Source organism: Melitaea cinxia, chromosome 3 (genome assembly GCF_905220565.1).
Source record: "Melitaea cinxia chromosome 3, ilMelCinx1.1, whole genome shotgun sequence".
NCBI lineage: Eukaryota > Metazoa > Arthropoda > Insecta > Lepidoptera > Nymphalidae > Melitaea > Melitaea cinxia.
This window is the reverse complement of record NC_059396.1, coordinates 4,722,359-4,745,842: the sequence shown is the minus strand read 5'-3', so window position 1 is coordinate 4,745,842 and position 23,484 is coordinate 4,722,359. Positions and strand designations below refer to the sequence as shown.

General features: G+C 37.0%; 1 protein-coding gene across 1 annotated transcript in view; it reads left to right on the top strand.

Annotated features, from left to right (window-relative positions):
• Positions 1-22,342, top strand: part of LOC123669715 (leucine-rich repeat and calponin homology domain-containing protein) — a 71,443-nt gene extending 49,101 nt beyond the window's left edge. Inside the window, exons 4-12 of the mRNA XM_045603306.1 lie at positions 5,868-6,004; positions 8,114-8,369; positions 9,401-9,659; positions 11,371-11,445; positions 11,936-12,596; positions 13,523-13,660; positions 16,500-16,577; positions 17,034-17,873; positions 21,856-22,342. Of these exons, the coding sequence (XP_045459262.1) occupies positions 5,868-6,004; positions 8,114-8,369; positions 9,401-9,659; positions 11,371-11,445; positions 11,936-12,596; positions 13,523-13,660; positions 16,500-16,577; positions 17,034-17,873; positions 21,856-22,032 (2,621 nt within the window). The 3' untranslated portion in view covers positions 22,033-22,342. The remainder of the gene's footprint in view (positions 1-5,867; positions 6,005-8,113; positions 8,370-9,400; positions 9,660-11,370; positions 11,446-11,935; positions 12,597-13,522; positions 13,661-16,499; positions 16,578-17,033; positions 17,874-21,855) is intronic.
• Positions 22,343-23,484: the final 1,142 nt, after the last annotated feature.

The following is a 23,484-nucleotide window of genomic DNA, read 5'->3' as shown; positions in this document are numbered from 1 at the left end:
AAAGTATAAGTCCATATTGGGTTAGTACAACAAGACAAGACAATATTCAGAATAAAAAACAAAACAAAATTATATTAAAAAAATAAATAACTATAAATAAAATTAAATAGAATAAAATTAAAATCAATAATCAAAAAAAAAATTCAAAAATTCAAAAAATTTTAAAAATTAAAAAAAAAAAAAACAAACAAACAATGCGTGATAGAATTACAATTATCTAAATTTTAAAAATTAAAAAAAAAAAAAAAAAAACAAACAAACAATGCGTGATAGAATTACAATTATCTAATGTGCGACAAGATATAAAGCACAACCCGAGCATATTGTTTTACATATATAATTAAATTCATTTACTTACGCCGTTTTATTTTCCATATTAGATTTTTTAAATTAGATATACACTTTTTATCTTAGCCAAAAGGCCGAGAACATTGTTAAATAAAACATGTGTCACTCGTTTGAAATTGGTCAATAACCTTGTAAATTCAACTTTACGACATAAGAAATAAGAATGATATTCAGTTGTGATTATGGTTGATAATGTTTCTCTACTCGACAAGGCGAAGTCTTCGGAAGAGAATTTTGTCTCTCGTAGTGCGCATGTTAGGGTAATCGAGAAAATACTCGATGTAGACATTATCTCTCTCTCTCGTCAAGAGATATCTCGTTGTATGCATGCTAGGCCGGCTGGTGTGGTACCATGATAAGGAAACAGGGACCTGATGATGGATCCCAGAGAAATCGAGGGAAACTCGAAAATCCGCATAACTTTTTACTGGGTGTACCGATTTTGATAATTTTTATCGAATTTAATCGAAAGCCGATGTTTATCGTGTAGTCATATTTTAATTATCATCGAGATCTGATAGCAACTTTTGGAGTAATCTTTGATAATGCGTATTTACTTGACTAATTTTTCGTTTACCTACGTTGTATTACTTGTCGATGTAATTGAAGTTTTTTTTTTTTTTTCGTTCGCGAGCAAACACAATTATTGTACAGATATTAGGCCCAATGTAATTGATGACAATAGGGTAATAAAAAGCTTTGATTAATTTGTTACAATATAGATGGCAATAGTAATGTATGTAATTGTTAACCTATCTAACGCCAACTAAGAAATAACAAATATAAAAATTGTGTAACGTCATTCAAGTAATTTTTTTAAACAGCTTCACGCATTTCATAAAATGCGTAAATATTCTAAAACGTCCAATTAAGAGATGTCAAAGAAATGAATGACTGCACAGTAACTTTTTTTATTTTGTCGTGGTAATTAATTAACAAAGTAGGTGCTGTGTGGCTACGGGTGCTGTGTGGCTACGGCACTAAAGAATTTAGCCACCCCCTCTCTTCCCGTGGGTGTCGTAAGAGGCGACTAAGGGATAACAGTTCCGCTACCACCTTGGAACTTGAAAAGCCGACCGATGGCGAGATAACCATCCAACTGCTGGCTTTGAAATATACAGGCCGAAGACGGGCAGCAGCGTCTTCGGTGCGACAAAGCCAGCCCTGCGGTCACCAACCCGCCTGCCCAGCGTGGTGACTATGGGCAAAACACATGAGTGCACGCTATTTTTGGCGTAAACTTGTGGAGGCCTATGTCCAGTAGTGGACTGTATAGGCTGTAATGAATTAACAAAGTAGAATTTATAATAAGTTCGAGATTCGAATTTTATATTATTACAAATCATTTATTAATAAACTACGCTATTAGCGTTTTGTAAGATAGTTATTTTTTGTTTATTTTTCCATTTAAATCGCATAAACGCTTCGTGTGTGTCGAATCGGGCCCAATTTCTTTTTTATAAGACATTCGTCGTAATAGGAATATAATAAGAGGAGTATTAAGTCTTGCGTTCTTGCTTATTTATAACATTAATTAATTTTAGCTATTACAGTATACATATTTCTTAGTATTTATTGAGTGCAAAACTATTCATCAACTCTGATTTTGGAAGATACTTCAGTTAAAAAAATCTGGGACAGATTTTTTCCTACCTTTTATAGCATTTTAGCATCAATTACACTGATTGGTCAAAAGTCACATGTCCCGCGAGACCATCTTTGACATTTTTTAGTGGACCAGTTAAAAAATATCTGACATTTGCGAAATCATCCGTGCTGTTCTGGACACTATTTGAATTCAAGTGAATGAATGAATGAATGAAAACAAATGTTATTTAACTTCCGTATACTGCAAATATACGATATGGACTTATTAAATTTTAAGGCAGTAAAAATTAATCGAGTAAACACTATTATAGCTTGAAAGTAGTTTTTAGTTTTATAACACAAGTGTACATGTGCGTATTTAATATACAACTTAAAATTTCTCTAATGCGTGTATCTTTATATATAAAAAGACAAGTCCTGACTCACTCATTAACGCCCAGCCCAAACCCTTGGACCTAAAAAGCTGAAATTTTGCAAAGTTTCCCTTTATGATATATACAAGCAATAAGGAATGATATTTCAAAATTCAACCCCTAAAGGGGTATAATGTTGGTTCAAAATTTCTATGGCAATATAAAATAGACATTTCGATTCGAAACTTCGTAGGAGTACTCCCAAAAATAAATAAACAAATACGTCTTTCGTGATTTTCCGAAAATCAACCCCTTAGGGGGTAAAATGGGGTAAATAAACCTAATAATCGACATGGGTGTCGTTATTTATGTTTTTTGGGACGTTAATTGCGAAAATGGCAGTTATTTTGAAGTCTAAGACGGCGGACGTGACATAAAATTAATTAACTTGTTTCCCAATACAAACTGAACTCCCATTTTACCACTATGCGGTAACTATTCAATTCAAACCTTCGTAGGTGTACTCCAATAAAAAAATAAGTAATTATAAGTTTTCAAACTTCAAATATATCTTTATAACTTTAATTTGAATAGGCTTCTTTTTTTAATAAGTGCGAGTTGAAAAATAACTGTTTTGTTAAATTCCACGCGAACGAAGTCGCGGGCACAGCTAGTAAATCATAAAAACACAATGAATTAAATGTTTAATTGAAAAAGTATCCACTAAACTTGTTTATTTTAATATTTTCAAAGTTCACTGGTCACTTTTTCGAGTTACACTAAAATATAAACCCACCTTTTCGCTTAGTCAGTCACTATAAAGTTGGAACCGTAATTTTTTTTTTCTTAGAATTGTGTACTTTATGCGCAGGGAAATCCCACAATGAATTTTTTTTTTTTTTTTATTCACATAAATATGAATAAAACATGTTTTACCTCAAAAGCATTAAATTTTATTAGTATGATAGTAATTCATAAAACGTAATTGTAGTTTTATTTATAACTAGCTTTGCCCCGCGGTTTCATCCGCGTTAATTTGAAGAAAAGCCTTCTTCGGTAAATGGACTATCCATCACAAAGATAATTTTTCAATTTGGACCAGTAGATTCTGAGATTAGCGCATTTAAAACAAAGTCTTCAACTTTCTAATACTAGTATATATTTTATTTCAGAAAATAAAAATAAAATTCAAATGATAAATATAATTGAAATGTGATATTATAGTTCGTTCCATTGCGAGTCGTGTTAGAGTAGAGTATAAGATTGTTTCATTATGTCGATGACTTATTCTTGTGGTATGTCCGTTTTCATCTCGAATGTACTACGTTCAAATATGAAACATTGAAGTACATTGCCAACATTATGTTTTAAATTTTAAAAGCAGATACACATGTAGTGTTTGATGCAAGGCTACTTATAACTAATTTTAAATAAATTAGGTATACAATGTGTACATTTTTAGACTGTACAGGATGTTCGACTCCTAACTACGATACTTTAAATGGTACTCTGTACGTGTAATAGACTCGTTCCGCGTGAAAAAATTTCTAGCCCTTTGACTTTCTTTAAATAAACGAGCTTCTTTGATAGACTCGTTCTGCATGATACCTTTCGTGAGCACGTTAACACGCCTGTAAAAGAAAATTATTACTAACTGACGAATTCAACTAAAGAACTGCGTATTGGAAAGAATTCTTTTCCTTATAGAATTTTATTTATTGAAACATTATAGCTGTGCGTACGCGCTCATTGGACGGTTATGCAGAAGTACCTTGCCAGAGCAGCTCGTATGTTAAGACAAAGGAATATTTAAAAACGGGCTAGAAGTTTTTTTTTATTCACGTGTTACGCGATCTATTACACCTACAGAGCCCGCCACTTGAAGGAACGTAGTAAGGAGTTAAACGTCCTGTATGTGTAAGTGATTAGTAAAACAGGAGCACCATTTGTTTTTAAAGTCGTGTCCCAAAAATAGGGCGAACCTTAATATCATAATGGATTATTTACATAGTTTTGGTAATCTAATACAATGATGCCATTGAAGCTACTTAATTAGTAAAACAGTTATATCCAATCATTATAATGATAATAATTACTGGATAGGGGGTGGGGGACACTTTAGCTTGTGCATTCAAAAATCTGGATAAAACCAAAAAGAAATAAACGCAATATCCATGGAATATCCTATCGAACTTAAAAAACTTGCAACTCGTAACCCTAGCTATCATCAATTTAAAGTTGTAAACTTAGCTGCATAAATAAAATAGTCTTTTAACTATTTATTCAGTTGCATTTAGTTACCTACTTGTAGGAAAATACCCTGCTCATTGTATCGATAATTAAATAAGTTTATTACGATTTATATTGAATAATTGTGTTTGCTCGCAAACAAAAAAAAAACCGACTTCAATTACATCGACGAGTAATACAACGTAGATCGACGAAAAAATAGTCAAGTAACTACGCGTTATCAAAGATTACTCAAAAAGTAGTTATCAGATCTCGATAAAATTTATATGTAACCACATGATAAACATCAGCTTTCGATTAAATCAAAAATTATCAAAATCGGTATACCCAGTAAAAAGTTATTGCGGATTTTCGAGAGTTTCCCTCGATTTCTCTGGGATTCCATCATCAAATCCTGGTTTTCTTATCATGGTACCAAACTAGGAATATCCTCTTTCCAACAAAAAAAGAATTTTCAAAATCGGTACATCTAGTAGAAAGTTATGCGGTATAATACAACGTAGGTCGACGAAAAAAGCGTCAAGTAAAAACGCATTTTAGATATAACTCGAAAAGTAGTTGTTAGATCTCAAATAAATTTAAATGGGACCAATTGGCACACACCACCTTTCGATTAAAACAAAATTTTTCGAAATCGGTCCACCCGGTCAAAAGTTCTGATGTAACATACATAAAAAAAAAATAAAAAAAAAAAATACATTCGAATTGAGAACCTCCTCCTTTTTTGGAAGTTGGTTAAAAAACGGGCTATTATAGAAGACCAATAACCTATGTTTTGATATACACTTTGAGTACAAAAATAATTAGTATATGTTTTTAATAACAGTTTTTTTTTTTAAAGTTGTACAGTTGTATAGTTATCCAGCTTTTCCTCTAGACATGGGAGTAAGAAATAACTATCAATAATAAGAATGTACTTGCATATTGTATATTGTATTTTCTTTAATGGATTTTTTAATGTATACTATTAAGTATTATAATGAAGACGGGCAGCAGCGTCTTCAGTGCGACAAAGCCAGTACTGCGGTCACCAACCCGCCTGTCCAGCGTGGTGACAGCGTGGCGATACCAACTCTTAATAAAAGGAGTTTTTGCTGTCTATAACGTTTTTTTTTTATTATTATTATTATTGTCATTTGTTTCATGTATTTTCAAAGTTTATCAAATAAATAAAAAGCCGGTCGTCTGTCTTGCACGGGGACTCGATTCAAAATTAGATTAATACAGGAGCGCTACCAGCTCTCTTAATAATAGAACGACAATCCGCGAAGATATTTCTGTGTTAATAAACTTTTGTCCTGTTTTCAGAGATCACATACCTCAGACTCGAACACTTGGACGTCAGCTGTAATTGTATATCCTCGCTTCCATTAGAGCTTCGCAATATGAACACGTTGATAACTTTGAATTTGGACAACAATCCACTCGTCTCCCCTCCGACTACAGTAAGTATACACATATTTTTTTAAATCATTTAATGTACAAATACGGCTGTCGGTGCTGAAGATAAGCATCTTAATGCTCCCGTTATAGTTAGCAGCCGACTGATAGAACAATTCCATTAACTGAACTGGATTAACTTTAATTTGTCCGGACCGGTAGCGCTGTTTGCAGTAATCCTACGTTTTGTTCAATGGTCGTGGACTTGATTCCCACCTCGAGTCTTTATTATTAATATGTGCATTAATAAAAGAAATATGTAGCTATAGGTATTAGGTATATCAGCTAGCTGTTAGTGCGGTTTCCTATAAAATATAATAAATATCACACATTCAGTTATAAAGAGTCGACGATGTGTGTATGTTAAACGTATTTATTTGTATTTTAATTTATAAACAAATAATTTAATCGCTAAAAGAATACAAATGTTTATTTAAGTCCCTGAAACAAGAGTTCATTGTATTATTTGGTTCTTAATTGATAAACGCTTCATTATGCCTCCCTCGACATTGAGTTTATCATAAAAGAAGCAGGTGGAATTTGATAAACATATGTTTACGATCCTGCATAACTTACGCTATCACCGAGTGAAAGGCAAAAGCAAATATTGAAACATTTGTCGAGACGTCTTATTCCCGTTATATCTACACTTTCTAAGTTTTTATTATTTTCATATTTTTTAGAAATTACAATACCTATATAAAATATGTTACAAAGAAGGTTAAATTAACAATCCTATCTTATTATACTTATATTATAATTGCGAAAGTCTGTGAGGATGGACGTTTTTCACTACTTCAAGCAAAAAAAAAAACTATTGAACTGATTGTAAAAAAAGTGTGTGTGTGTGTATTTATGTACGCACGTAAGAAGTTATACTTCATTGGCTAACTAACTTCAGGGTGTCGGTTTTTTGGAACGGTGTATCGGCGCATCGTAAAATTTACTGTCATCATTTTTCCCTAGCGCGCCAAAAAAAGTATAACTTTGATGGAGCTTAGGACGTAGATATCTGCAGATCCAGATTAGCACATACCTAGTCTGTCTTTTGGAAATGTTAGGACATTTCCACGTGATCTCTGAAGATTAGAAGATATGTACCTATAACTAATAAAATAAACAGTAATTAATAATTTCAGTAACATATTAAAGCCTGTTTCTTCCTATGGTGGGATTATTATACATAAAAAATATATCATAGTTAGTAAAAACAATAATACATTTTATGTACGACTGTCTAATGTTTGCTGCACCGACGGTCGGTAACCTTTTAAGTATTTTGTACCGCTTGCAATTGAAATTACGCGGAAACTTAAATAATTAATACAATTAAATAAAAAGCCGTAAAGTAAAAACCTCATTTTTTTGCTTAAATAAAATTATTATAAACACCTTTTTAAACAAATTTATTGAGTTACATTTATATTCGAATAATCTGTGTTAACATCTTATCTTTTATATCGAAATTACACTTAAAAATACGGCTACTGTTCTCAATTAACTACTACAACTACTATAACGTTTCTGAAAGTCTTGTAATTTAATATTGTTAACGATACTTACCAATAGGGGTCTTCTACGCTATAAGTCGGAAATCGTCAATAATGTTTTTAATTGAATTATGATGTAAACTATTTGATGTTATATAATTGTGTTTGCAGGCAAACGAAGAAAAACCGACTTCAATTATATCGACAAGTAATACAACGTAGGTAGACGAAAAAATAGTCAAGTACGCATTATCAAAGATTACTCCAAAAGTTGTAATCAGAATCATTAAAAATCATCAAAATCGGTACACCCAGTAAAAAGTTATGCGGATTTTCAAGAGTTTCCTTCGATTTATCTGGGATCCCATCATCAGATCCTGGTTTCCTTATCATGGTCCCAAACTAGAGATATCTCCTTTCGAACAAAAAAAAAAGAATTATCAAAATCGGTTCATAAACGACGGAGTTATCCCCGAACATACATATATATACGGTCGAATTGAGTAACTTTTCTTTTTTTTTGAAGTCGGTTAAAAATCATTTCACTCAAAATTAAGTTTCCAACTATATTTCTTTACTTGAACCAAAAAATACGATATATATATTTTTTAATTTTATCAACAGATATGCATGCGCGGGCGTGTACATATATTCAAATACTTAGAGAATATGGCTATAAAGGATTCGTTGCCAGCTCATAAACGAGTCGACGAAACCAAGCGAACGGCGAAGCACACCTCGTACATCAGCTCGCCCAATACTGGGACACATCAGATCACGTCTGGTAACGCGACTATTGACTGTCTGAGGCACAAGCCGAGACATGTTGTGGATAGTGGGTACTGCACTGATGGTGTGGACAAGAGGTGGTCGAATGATGGTAAGTGATGTTACACTAAATAAATAAATAAATTCCTTACACTCTATGGCTTTTTACTTTTTTCTGTATCGCGAGACCGGTAACTCTATATTTCCGATATAAAATATACAGGCACGGCTTATACAAATACCAAAAGCGCGTTTCTGATCTTACCCTTCAACCTTCCCAGCTACTTTGGCTATCTTAACCACCACAAGAACACATCAGTGGCTGGGAACTGTAGATATAAGGCTATAATTTTTTGAATACCAATCTTTTAAGCCTTTTGTAATTATTATAAGATTGAGTGTGGTGTAGAAAAATTGTTAAAATTAATATCTATAATTATGTATTAAGGTTACATAATTTTTTTTTCTTGTAATTGAAACTTAGACGAGCCATAGAAACCAGTCCTTAACGATTGTCAATTTATTTATCAAAAATAATAATCGGAAGGTATGTCATAAATAATGTAATCTTTCGATTAGTGATGTGACAGATTCAGGACACTGACATACATTTTGACTCTGTTGTGTACGAAATTCTCATTACATAATAAGCCTAACCACTGCAGCCATTTGTCAATCATTTGCACTCTACCGATAAGAGGATAGATTTGAATAAAGACGCTTGTTTTTTCTCGGAATTTCTCAACATGTTTCTATGCTATACATTCTTATTACATGGCAACTTCGTCACTTGAAAATTTCTAAAAAAGTAAATCAAATATTGTATTAGAAATAACATATAATTAACATTAAAAAAATATATAACATAACAATCTGACCCGACGAATTTCATACCTATTCATTTTTTCCTGAATATCACTTATTTATTTTCTTTTATACAAATCCTGTCTTGATAATAACGAGCACTTTTTTTTACAAGAATTATCTAATTTGATGGACGTTTGGACGTTTGGAAGATAATATCATCATTTTGGCAATAAGTTTTATTTGTGTATCTTATATAGATTTGTCGTGATGCTTTGCTACATATATATTTATCCTACTTGTGATCACTTAAAATAGCTTTAAACATTATTTATACAGCGTGTGGAGAATCCGGCGGAGGGTCAGGTCGGTCCACCCCCAGCACACCCTCGACTCTATCACCGGGCGCCGCACTATCGAGAGCTCAGTCGCTGTCCAGCGAAACTCCCCTCGCCCCCCTCACGCCTATACTCACAGGGTACGTATTCGAATGTTCTAGAATATATCACAACCTAGACACACTAGATGATAGACCATGTATAAATTGTGTGAACCAGTATATGTGTAGTCAAGGTCACTATATTACAGCTTACTGGGCGTATTCGTAGTCATATTATCGACTATTGTTGACTAAACGGCTGGCATGGTTACAGTTGCTATAATATTTAAAAAAAAAAATTGTTTCCGAAAAATTAAATTTCGAATAAGTCGTCTTATAAATTAAACAGCGTACGTGGCTTAATTAATAAGAGAATTTGTATTTGACACAATGAATTCCTGTGCTTAGTATTTCTCGTGTACGATTTGAAGTCAAATCAATTTTATGAAGTAAAACTTCTTTACGCACGCTTGACTTGAAATAGGCTGGCGAACGCGAGATGAGAGCGTTATGAAAAGTGAGATCGGGCGAGGTGAACGGAAGTTGAGAAGGCGATATAAATTAGTGAAGATAGAAAGAGAAAGAGTTACGTTTCGTAGTTTTACTTCAGTCGTGTTTGTAATGTAGTAAAATATTTTTAACGACATCTGGATTATTTCTATTAAACATTTTATCGATCATCATCCCTGTCGAATGATATCATAAATTGTTTTAACAAAAATGAACTTACTGGCATGTTATACTGGTTCACAAGTCTTTACATGGTTTTAAACTTCACGGGATTTTGTAGTATGGGAAAAGTTTGTGATAAAGGAAATTTAGAATTAGTTGTTTTCTATTGTTATATAGTTTTTCACATATTTTCAATTTAATTCAAGGTTTCGAATAATGTGGAGATTGTAGTATTAGCGTTACAAAGTCCATGCTTTAACAGTTAATTTCTCAAGCCTGAGATACACTTGCAACAAAATGTATTCCGTTGACTTGAAATAAAGATCTACTAGCAAAACTGTTACAGATATCATTCTGGATTAATAAACTTATAACAAACTGATCAAATAAAAAAAAAAAAAAAAAACGAAGAACTAAATTTTCATCAACAGTATAAAAATTTACCTAAAATTTTCAAATAAACATCTATGGTACATTAATATATGCAATAATAATTACAAAGTACCATTTATTTATTATAATTTAAGTTTCTGGAAGTGTCATCTACCGCGTAAGTCTTATCACTAAGGAATGCAGTCTAAATCTCGCGAGATACTTAATCCAGAGTTTAAATAAGGAATCTCCTTAAATCTCTAGACAAAAGCTTTCGAAAAAATATATAACAAATCTCGAAGTACCTTTCCTGATTAAGTAAATTAAATTATTTATTTACCGTAGCATATTTAGTTTAAAAACAAATACTCCTAAACGCTGTCTCACAATATTTAGTCGCTGTACAAATAAGCATTAACTAATTATTTTTGTAAACGTCACATAACACAAAAAGATATTTTGTACTATCGCTATCTCGTGAGCTCTCGTATTAAATTTCAAGAAATCTAATCTCGCAAAGTAGGGACAATATCTCGCAAGATTGAGTTTGCATTCGGTAGTTATAAACCACGTAAAATAAATACTGAAACTATGTTTCTCTACTTACATTTATTCGCCTTACAGAGTGAAAAGCGTATAATTAATATGGAAATTTGTAACTATTATACATATAAGTAATATTTTGACATTTGTAACGCATTTTCTGAACACCTCACTAATATATTTCTTCTAGTATTATATAGTTGCTTATATATATTTTTTATATTTTTTTTTTTCTGTCGCGTTGGCCGATGCAGAGGTAATCAAAAGTTTTCGCTCGTCCTCACATCATCACCCTTCATACTCCGTCCCTTTTTATTATTAACCCCGGTGTTGTCCCTTTCAGCCTCCGTATATCACCTGAAGGGAACATTTCAAATGGCGAGGATAAGAGTAAATTAGCTCATCAGCAAACATACAGGTATATCATACACATTCACGGGCATATGGCACTAATTCTTTATATGTATTGTGACGTCAGCTCGTCGTATGTATTGATGGCTTCGTTAACTATTACGAATGTAAAGTGCTCCTGGATTTGTATAGAAGTTACGATATTTGGATTTTTCAGCTGTGGTGCACTTTACAGTCGCTTTTACCATGTGAATGTGATCAACGCTGTGTGTGAGCTTTCAATTGTAAATGTCAGACTTAACCGAAACTTGCGTGGATTGAATGGGAACGTAATTGAAATCGCTCTTTTAGCCTTCACGTATTTATTTGTAAGAGGGTCTTGTATAAAATTGTGGGAGGCTTTTAACTGAACTAATAATGCTATAACGTCAGCTTTGTAACTGCTTTTACTAAAGTATTGCACGCGCTTCGATACACTGTCAAAGAAAAGTTGGTACTAAAAAATCCAATACAGAATACATTATAATTATGCTAATTGTAATATTTGTGATTTACAGACAATACAAAGAAGCCTTAAGACAGCAGCGCCAGCAAGATGTATACCGACCGCGCTGCGATCAACCCTCCCCATCCCCCGAGTTGGACAACCCCCATTCCCTAACCCAGAGTCCGGTGCACTTCCAGAAATCACCTCACTCCCCAATCAACGGTTACAGTAACGTATCACCCTATAACCGATCTTTATCCTCAAACTCCACCCCAAACACATCCACAATCGCCCCAAACTCCCCAATCCTCCACTCTACCCCCCGTAGGTTTCAAGCCCAAAACGGCAACCAGGAGAAAACCGAAGAAACAAAACGACCCGTCCAAAAAGTCGTTCCGTCGCGAAACGTGAATAAAATGTACTCGTCCGTCAACGGTAACGTCGATTATACGCGATTGAACGGTTCGGAGGCGTATTCAAAACCGACATCTCCCACGAAGTCACCGACTAACACTATAGGTTACAATGTAAAGTCGAATATACCGCGAACGGTGAACGGCGATGCGAAATTGTTAACGACAACGGTTTCGTACTTGAAAGGTGCGGGAGCGAAGCCTGCGGTCAAGATCGCGTGGAACAAAGACACGCCGCCGGATAAACTAAGCTTCACGATGAAAAGGGAGTTCGACAAGCAGAAAGAGGAGTCGGACTTACTGCAGCAATTGAGGACGGTAAATATTAAAATCGTACTTGGTAAAAAATCTTTTTAACGAGATTCTAATTTAAAAAAGATTCCAAAATTATTTGCAGCAGCTGCTAATACATTACAATAACTTAATTATGGTTTAATTAGGGTTCCGTACTTCAAAAGGTAAAAACGGAACCCTTATAGGATCACTTTGTTGTCCATCTGTCTATCAAGATCCTTTTTCTCAAGAACACATGAATCAAGCTGAAATTTATATTGAAAACTCAGGTCTACTGCCCCTTAGAGCTGTGAAAAAATCAAACTTCTAAACCAACGCACTTAAAAGATACAACCGCTTATGCTGCAAATTTGAACACTCGCAAGGTAATCAAAACCTACAGGGTACTTCCCATGAACTCAGAATCTTGAAATTTGGTACGAAGCAACGTCTTATAGTACAAGATATAGGAAAAATTGCGAAAAGCATACATTTCTAGGTACATCATATAATAAAAATATCATTAATAATATTTGTACGAAACCCTCGGTGCACGAGTAAACTCGCACTTGAGCGGAGCACTGAGCGCACGCGGCTTTTATTTTTAATTTTAAATAGATTTTAATTGAGATTTGATGAGTACTTTTTGAGCTATATCCAATAATGCATATTTGTTTGGCTATTTTTTTGTCGACTCACGTTGTATTATACCGTATAACTATTCCCTGGTGCGGTGTACTGATTTTGGTGATACTTCTTTTATATCGAAAGCTGATGCTTGTCTCGTGGTCTTATCTCGTGTCTCTTTAAATTTGATGAGTACTTTTTGAGAAATGTTTGATTAGGTTGACTATTTAGTTTATACCTATGTTTTATTACTTATCGATCTAATTGAAGTCGATTTTTTTTTTTTTCGTTTGCGAGCAAACAATTATATAATATTAATGTCTAAATATGTGGCGCCGTGTCAGATAATCGAGTCGCGGCTGAAGATGTCGCTGCCGGAGCAGCTGGCGCCGGCGCTGGCGGACGGCGTGGTGCTGTGCCACCTCGCCAACCACGTGCGCGCGCGCGCCGTCGCCTCCGTGCACGTGCCCTCGCCCGCGCAGGTGAGCCGCACCCTCCCGCCGGCAGATGTCGCTGCCGGAGCAGCTGGCTGACGGCGTGGTGCTGTGCCACCTCGCCAACCACGTGCGCGCGCGCGCCGTCGCCTCCGTGCACGTGCCCTCGCCCGCGCAGGTGAGCCGCACCCTCCCGCCGGCAGATGTCGCTGCCGGAGCAGCTGGCGGACGGCGTGGTGCTGTGCCACCTCGCCAACCACGTGCGCGCGCGCGCCGTCGCCTCCGTGCACGTGCCCTCGCCCGCGCAGGTGAGCCGCACCCTCCCGCCGGCAGATGTCGCTGCCGGAGCAGCTGGCGGACGGCGTGGTGCTGTGCCACCTCGCCAACCACGTGCGCGCGCGCGCCGTCGCCTCCGTGCACGTGCCCTCGCCCGCGCAGGTGAGCCGCACCCTCCCGCCGGCAGATGTCGCTGCCGGAGCAGCTGGCGGACGGCGTGGTGCTGTGCCACCTCGCCAACCACGTGCGCGCGCGCGCCGTCGCCTCCGTGCACGTGCCCTCGCCCGCGCAGGTGAGCCGCACCCTCCCGCCGGCAGATGTCGCTGCCGGAGCAGCTGGCGGACGGCGTGGTGCTGTGCCACCTCGCCAACCACGTGCGCGCGCGCGCCGTCGCCTCCGTGCACGTGCCCTCGCCCGCGCAGGTGAGCCGCACCCTCCCGCCGGCAGATGTCGCTGCCGGAGCAGCTGGCGGACGGCGTGGTGCTGTGCCACCTCGCCAACCACGTGCGCGCGCGCGCCGTCGCCTCCGTGCACGTGCCCTCGCCCGCGCAGGTGAGCCGCACCCTCCCGCCGGCAGATGTCGCTGCCGGAGCAGCTGGCGGACGGCGTGGTGCTGTGCCACCTCGCCAACCACGTGCGCGCGCGCGCCGTCGCCTCCGTGCACGTGCCCTCGCCCGCGCAGGTGAGCCGCACCCTCCCGCCGGCAGATGTCGCTGCCGGAGCAGCTGGCGGACGGCGTGGTGCTGTGCCACCTCGCCAACCACGTGCGCGCGCGCGCCGTCGCCTCCGTGCACGTGCCCTCGCCCGCGCAGGTGAGCCGCACCCTCCCGCCGGCAGATGTCGCTGCCGGAGCAGCTGGCGGACGGCGTGGTGCTGTGCCACCTCGCCAACCACGTGCGCGCGCGCGCCGTCGCCTCCGTGCACGTGCCCTCGCCCGCGCAGGTGAGCCGCACCCTCCCGCCGGCAGATGTCGCTGCCGGAGCAGCCGGCGGACGGCGTGGTGCTGTGCCACCTCGCCAACCACGTGCGCGCGCGCGCCGTCGCCTCCGTGCACGTGCCCTCGCCCGCGCAGGTGAGCCGCACCCTCCCGCCGGCAGATGTCGCTGCCGGAGCAGCTGGCGGACGGCGTGGTGCTGTGCCACCTCGCCAACCACGTGCGCGCGCGCGCCGTCGCCTCCGTGCACGTGCCCTCGCCCGCGCAGGTGAGCCGCACCCTCCCGCCGGCAGATGTCGCTGCCGGAGCAGCTGGCGGACGGCGTGGTGCTGTGCCACCTCGCCAACCACGTGCGCGCGCGCGCCGTCGCCTCCGTGCACGTGCCCTCGCCCGCGCAGGTGAGCCGCACCCTCCCGCCGGCAGATGTCGCTGCCGGAGCAGCTGGCGGACGGCGTGGTGCTGTGCCACCTCGCCAACCACGTGCGCGCGCGCGCCGTCGCCTCCGTGCACGTGCCCTCGCCCGCGCAGGTGAGCCGCACCCTCCCGCCGGCAGATGTCGCTGCCGGAGCAGCTGGCGGACGGCGTGGTGCTGTGCCACCTCGCCAACCACGTGCGCCTCCGTGCACGCGCCCTCGCCCGCGCAGGTGACGGCAGGGTCGCGCTACTCTAACAGCTGCTCCACTGCGGGCTGGCGGATATATTGTCTACTACGAGTAACTACCGGGTGTACATGATAACAACCGGGGCCAGCAGCTTAACGTGCTGTCCGAGGCGCGGTGGGAAGACCCACGGGGACTAACAACTAGACCGGAAATAAATATTTGTATAAACACAAATATCCAATCCGAGAATCCGGGAATCGAACCTGCGACACATTTACCAGAGTGGTCGTCAGTCAGCTGTACTCGCTTCTAACCGTGTCGCCGCCGGATAACTATGAACTACTACACTACTATTTCTTGTTTATATTAAATTATTTAATACGGGATATTTATTAAATTTTTTGTTTTTATTTTGCGGGGCTCGATATTTCGACATTATCTACGAATGTCTTTTTCACGAAACTGAAGTTTGCGGGTAGATGTTAACGGCATTAGAAGGTTCCATACCGGATTACCTCCTTTTCGTACGTTTACTGCGTAAACACTGGACACCACTACCGTTTTCACTTTCAATCCTACCATTGACCCTTGTTTTACGTACACGTGACACCCCTCGTCAGACGTTTGTTAAACCTTTAGGATGATTTTAGAATCACGTTAACCGTATGAACTTCGGCGTTGACAGCTCGGCGCGTTGCTCGTCAGTGTTGAAGGTCGAAGCGAGACATTTCAGTATTGTTAATTCATTAAAGGAGCTGATTCAGCACGACATTAGAACGCTTTCATGAAGACAGTGGCGTTCGTTCAATGCAGGAATTCCGCTGAAAAGTTAGCACTGACAGCTACTGGTTGTCTCCAGAAACGGTTTCTAAAATTTCATACATTTCGGCTCGTAAATCAACCTAATAACTTGAGTAGTACAAAACTATTATATCTGATTATCTAAGTACTTCAAAGTTCAACTATAGTATGTAATAGGTAAAATGATTCGATTTTTCCCCCACTAACTTAGAGTATATCATAAAAAAAGTAACCATAGTGTGCGAATTTTAATTAAAGTATTTTCTTTTTTCAGCCTAAATTAACAATGGCAAGATGTAGAAGAAATGTCGACAACTTCCTGGAGGCGTGTCGAAAAATTGGAGTCGAAGAGGTGTGTAATATTTTTTATAATCAGAAACTACGATCATTGAAAATGTTTCTTTAGTTGTAATTACTCATTTTGGCAAAAATATACTTTGATAACAAAATGAAGAAAAAATTTACACTATTTTATTTCAGTATGATAATTTTCGAATGTTCGTAGATCTTTTTTTGTTTTATTATATAGTTAGATCAGCTAGTTAGATCCTTACAATTCTCCAAGAGCTATAGTATAAGTTTTATAAACTTACCTAGTAGAATGGGTTTAATTCGTTATATTTAAATTTTTTATCAACCTGTTCCTAATTTCGGAGTTAAAAATTCGTCGAACGCAACCTGTCGATCCGGTCAACCGCTATCCGTTTTAAACGTCACACGGTCGTTAAAATATCCGCCTATTTAAAAAAAAAAAAACACAAGCGTGTGATATAATGTGAAACTAAGTGTCGGGTGGCGTGTGTTCCAGGAGGAGCTGTGCTCGCCCGATGACATTCTGAGCGAGCCCAGCGTGCGCGCCCGCCGCGCGCTCGCGCGCACGCTGCGGGCGCTCCTGGCACACACGCACGCGCCCGACACGCGCCGCCCGCCCCCGCCACCGCCCCCGCGACGCGACTCCCTCGCGCACCACCACCCTCGACACCTCCACGATTCTCCACAACACCCCCACGATCCACCCCAACACCTCCACGATACCCCTCAACACCCCCACGATTCACCCCAACTCCGCAACGATTTCTCCCAACACCCCCAAAATTTCCCCCAATATCCCAACGATTCTCCCCTACACTCGTACGATTCCCCCGAACCGCTACCCGCGAGCCCCGAATTCGATACCATCGAAGTTAACTACAATCGACGTAACCGATACAGCGACGACAGGTGCATAAGCAACTTCAATTACAACGACCAGGATTACACGTTCGATGAATCCGAGGAGTTCCAGTATGATAACAATAACGATTCGCCCCCCTGCGTCCAGTACTCCCCGGTCTATAGCGACGAACTGAGAGCCAGGGGACCGTACTATCAAAAGAACAGGATACAGTTCGTGACGCCGTTTTGTAAGGGCGATGGAGTGTTGAAGAGTGACAATTTTGAAATTTATGACACGGATGAAGTCGATTTTCCGATGGAACTGAGCGAAGAGACGGTCGATGTAAATAGATACGACAGGGGAAAGATGAATCTTGATATACAGACAAATTACCAATCACAATCAACGACGGAACTCGAATCGGCGAGAGAGAGAGAGAATAGAATCTTCTATACTTGTCTCTGCATCGGAGGCTTTATTTTGTCTGCGATTGTACTTATATTATATCCTCTTTAAATATTTTAGTGATAATCTTAGCCGTTTAATTTAAGATTTCACCGCTGTCGTACGTATTTGTTCTAAATAAAAATAAAAATAGGAATCAATATAGGCAGCAACTTTTTGCAGCGTTTAATCAATGAACAAATAAAGTTTTACTTAAGAAACTTATAACTGACGTCATAAATGCAACTTTATCGAATACCTATACGCCAAAATGTATATTTATCTCATTTGTAGAGCTTTATTTTATGTTCAAATGAAATATATTTTGTATACGTGACTATATCGCTGCAAAAAGTGATCCTGTCGTATAATTTAAGGTATGTGGGGTAGTTGTTATTGTATCGAAATACACCATTATTTCCGATTAGTGTACACAATGCCTTATAGTAACAGTAAAACTGTGATCGTTATCAAACTGAGGCTGCTATTTAAGGGAATGCGGCACTTTCACGTACAATAAATTTACAATATTACACAAATTAGATATTCACATATTAAAATATACACTAAAAAAATATTATAGTAGTCCTCAGAGGTTTTCTTTAGAAAGCGAAATCCAGTAGAGGTGTTCTGCTATGGCTTAAGAAATTGGTTTATGTGAATATTATTAATATGAAATATGCTTGACTATAATAAAATGACTCGGTAATTTGCCTTAATTCAGAATTAACTTTTAGTTGACTCATCGGTCTCGCCGTGAAGGAGTAATAAACAAAAAGACATTTTCGTATTATTAATAAATTTGATAAAACGCATAAATAATTATTTGATTAAAAAAGTGTAAAAAGAAGCCAGTTAGTTAATCATAGAAAAGTGCCGCTTTCCTTATGTTAAGACTGATGAAAGGAAATTGAAAGTATTGAAAAATTTATGGAATTGTAAATTCAGCTATTTTAATGAAACCAGTCATTTTCTTAGTAATGATTAGATCTGATTGACGATGGACCAAATACGGAGTGATTGAGATAATTTCAGTATGAGATTGATCATTTAAAAAACATGTTAACAATAATTATTTTATTGTTTACTATGAAATATTAAATAAAGACTCGAGTCGCAAAATTCCAATTAATCTTTTACACTCCAAATAAACTGCCAAACTTTTTGTACATTGTAATAAAATTTCTATTTCTTTTTTTTTTTTTTTCTAATTCCTTATACATATTTTTATGTCTTTAATTTAATATAAAAAAATTACGATTTTTTTTTAGTAGAGGAGAGAGTTGTATATAAGTTTAGTTTAAGCGATTGATTTTAGTACTTGAATGATTTTTCGTTGTGTTGATTGATGAGTTTTTTTATATTGATTTTTATAAAGAAGATCTCAGTTTTTGTTTGATATGTAATTTTATTTTTAAGGGTGTGTATTTTAATTTTTACATTAATTTATTAAACAAACGTGTTTCTTTATATGATTCTACAGTATAAATGCAGGTTCGCGATTTATTTGTTTCAAATGGTAAAAATATTTGTGTATGTAGCCTGTCTTCCTGTAACCTGAAACTATTTTTATATAAACATTGAAATTTTAAAATTATAGTGTGCAGTGCCAACGAAGTTTACTTAATACCGAACATTTTCAACAAAATTATATCAAATTACTTGTCACGCTAGCTGCTATACTTATGCACTTATCTATACTACTTACATGTATAATATATATGCAAGTAAAGTATTTGTATTAGCTGTCACAGGAATTGAAATTCTTAACATTATAACACCAAGATAAACTTCATTGTACTGGCCAGTACGGCATCATAAATAAACCAAAATTGACATATTGTGTCATGTTTGTAAAATGGTTTAATCAAAGACAAAAAAAAGCAAGACTAACGTCAAAAGACAACAGATTACTGCGGTGCAATAATGATGTATGTGTGTGAAAATGATAATAAAACCAGTTCGAAAGTACAATGTTTCAAGAAAATATTGGTGCGTTAGTTTTATGAACGATAATTAGTATCGTTATTTGTAATATAAGAATAAATTTTACACGTAGTGCTACCCAGTTTAATATTTCTTATGAAATAAGAAACGTATGCCTTAATCGTAACTTCATATCGTTATTGTATTTTTAATGCAAACGCATAAATTTAAAATTTATTCGGAGACCGTTTGCATGTGTCGATATTGTGATTTTTTTTTTCTTTTAATTAAAAAAAATCGCTAGTAGACTGCAGACGGTTCTCAGTAGTATGTAGTGATTATTTAGACTTATTATTGGAGGCTTTTTTTGTGTATTGGATAAAAGATTTATTAAAAGACATTTTTTTTATATTCTACTAACTCTAACGCATATTCCTAAATAAAGCCAACTTAACGTATGTTGCCAACTAATTCAGTGACTTTTGCATTTATAAAAGTTTTAAATATATACATATAATTATATATGTGTGACTTTGCAACTTGAAATGTAATCTGGAGTTTTAATTTTGGATCGTCTTTTCAAAATTATTATAAGAGTTAATTAAGCAATTATTTTTTAATCAAATGATGAATGAGATTCTACATTTTCAGTCGTCGAGTCAACGTTTATGCATTCCAAAGATGTTTTAATATTCTAAAAAGGCTATATATAGTCTTTGCGTCTTATTAAATATTTGTTTGTTTTGTTTCGATTTTTCATTTCTTTATTATTATGTAACTGTTGTATAAAATGATAAATATATTTTGCTGAATTATTTCATTGAAGTATTCATAGCATAAAAATGTATCAGTTTCATGTTTTAGCTTTTGAGAGTGCTATTTTAAAGAGTTTTAAGAGGTCTTGGTTGCCACAAATTTTCTTATAAAATTTATGTAATGTGATATTATTATTGCTATACGGGAAGTACTTATTTATGTACTGTAAGAATTGTGGTAACCAAAATAACTACATTTACTTAAATATACTTTTCAGTATATGTACATTTTAGTCATTTATCTTTCAATACTATAATATTTTCGACAGCTTTTTAAATATTCACATTATTTTTGAGCTTTAAATTTTCAAGTACAACATTTTATATACTTAAGTACATACTATCATACAGATTAATATATAATTTAGTCATAAATATATTTATTAGCTTGTGGTGCTTGGGTATATGTTTAGTATATGGCTGGTTTTAATGACTTCGTTACTAAATGTATTGTATGTAAAATTTAATGGCATTATTTGATTGTGAACATTTTTAAAGCACCGCGGGACGGTTGCTTGTTCATATTTTATTGGTTAATGTATTCTTGCCTTTATTCGGGCGTTAAAACCAGTCTGCCGAGCTATTCCATTACGATTTTAAGATTTTTATTTAGATAGAGTATTTTTTGTTGTTTGATTGGTTTACCTTTAATCGTGAGTCCAGTGATCATTTTTTTTTCCTTATAACGTTTAGTTGATTAAAAATGTTCGTCGTTTTATGGTATCTTTGATTATTGTATGAATGTGTTTTGAAATTTATTCAGCTAAAGAATTTACGAAATGTACTTTTTTGTATGTACTTACAATGTTTTTTCTCGATTTTAAAATAAATTTCTCATTGGCAATACTTGTGTTTTATTTAGCAATATGATTTTTATCTTTGATCCTAAAGACAAAGCACTAAAAGTATGTGTGTGTCAACTTCCACACGCAACTAGATTACTCCTTAATTAAAATAAAATGTTTTGTTCAACGAATCAAATTATAATTAATTAAAATAAGGAAATGTACGACAAAAACATATATGGACGTTTCCTATTCGTATCGATACAGTAACTGCTGGTATATAATTATATATACTATTGTATATCTTACATTAAAAGCTAAAGGCTGTTTAAAATGTTCCTTTTAGCTCCATTGAGCATCAGCGCCAGTTGTTTTACACGATACACTTCTGGTCGTTTATATAGTTTCTTAAGTAAATTCCAAGGTTTACCCTTTATTCTAAATCGATATACGATATAAATTTATGTTAAATAGTAAAATTATTTAATTACTTTACTAATCCAGAAGCTGATGTGCTGTGCGGCAGACGTCTTAGAGGGGAAGGGGACCGTGCAAGTCGCAATCACAGTGACAGAGTTACTCCGACGACATACGTCTTTGCGTGACGTAACGCCCGCGACACATTCGACACTAGCGACACATGCCTCCCCGGTGACACAAACGGCCGCCCCGACCACCTAGCGCCAAAAACTCGCCGTCGCGCCACTTTCAACACTCTCTCTCTAACCGGATATCCGGCTCGAAGGACTATGTTATGAAGAATGGGTCTATACGTGTCTAGCTTTTATGTTTATGCGTAAAGTGACTTATAACTAGTTGCGACTAGTTGGGGAAGTCGAGTTTTGACGTGTGATTTTTATTCGTGCTACCTATCTCTAGGTTGTTAATCAGTAAAAATTAATAACTAGTCAATAGCGTAATGCTGATACTATATTTTGTGCTGCATTTAATACTCGTAACGACAGTATGATATGCATATATATTGACGGACGAAAACATGCGTTATTTAATTGGTTTTCTAATAATGAAAACAAAAAGTTACATAAACTTTTAACCACTAATTTATCTAGAGTATCATCGCAATATAGTAAATGAATAATTGGATAACTTTATAATGAATAAACGCACTCAAAACTTCCAACATTACAGTAATGAAGAATGAGATTCCTTGTTCTAGAAAATTCGTTAGCAATAAAATATACACATAACTTTGTTTATAAGTTAAACTGCGACCATTTTTGAAAGTGCCTATTCCTTACACATACACCTTAATATAGGTCCATAAAATAATTACAACCGTGACAATTTCGTAATGCACTTGAAATTTGAATTAATTTAAATTTAGCGGTTGTTAAAAATAGGCTTTTCTAATGAATTAATACGCACTTTCAATATTAGTTACGACTGTTCAAATTATACGCACATAATTGTAAAATTTAGTAGCGATTTTTGTCTCTCGGGATTGATGTAATTCATGTTTATTCAAATAATGTATTTTTGGAATTGTTGAAGCGTCTATCTTTTTAATGCTTTTTATCATAGTTGAACACTATTACGTCAGGATTGCTACTTTTATTAGATCGATGTGATTTACAATTATAATTAGGTTAATTTGAATTTTAACGTTCAAATTTTTTTTTTTGTGTTTTGGGGTCATTCAAGTATTACTTAAGCTGAATTTTAGAAATTTTCAACCCCCTCCTTCCCTTGTCAGCGAAAGTTAGGAAAAGCCTCCCCCTATTCTTATGTAAACATTGGTATATACATTTCAATATATTCAGAAATAATAAATAAATATTGCTTACGTAACCACCATCTAGACCTCCAAGTCATCGAAAATAAGCAAAACACAGAGTCGCCCACCCCCTCGGTGTTTACGTAATACTCGAATTATCCCTTTATTGCACGATAATACGATATCGATAGATATAATGAATTCTAGAAGTGCACATTATAAATATAAATTTGCACCTAAATGTGATAAAAACACCAATAAATATAATTGACAATGACCATAATGACACTTGAAAAATAAATGAAATTTAATATTATGGAATTAAAAAAAAGTGATCGCCTCGAAACAACTTGGATCACTAGTGCATTACATAAATCACGAATTTACTAGTAGTGATT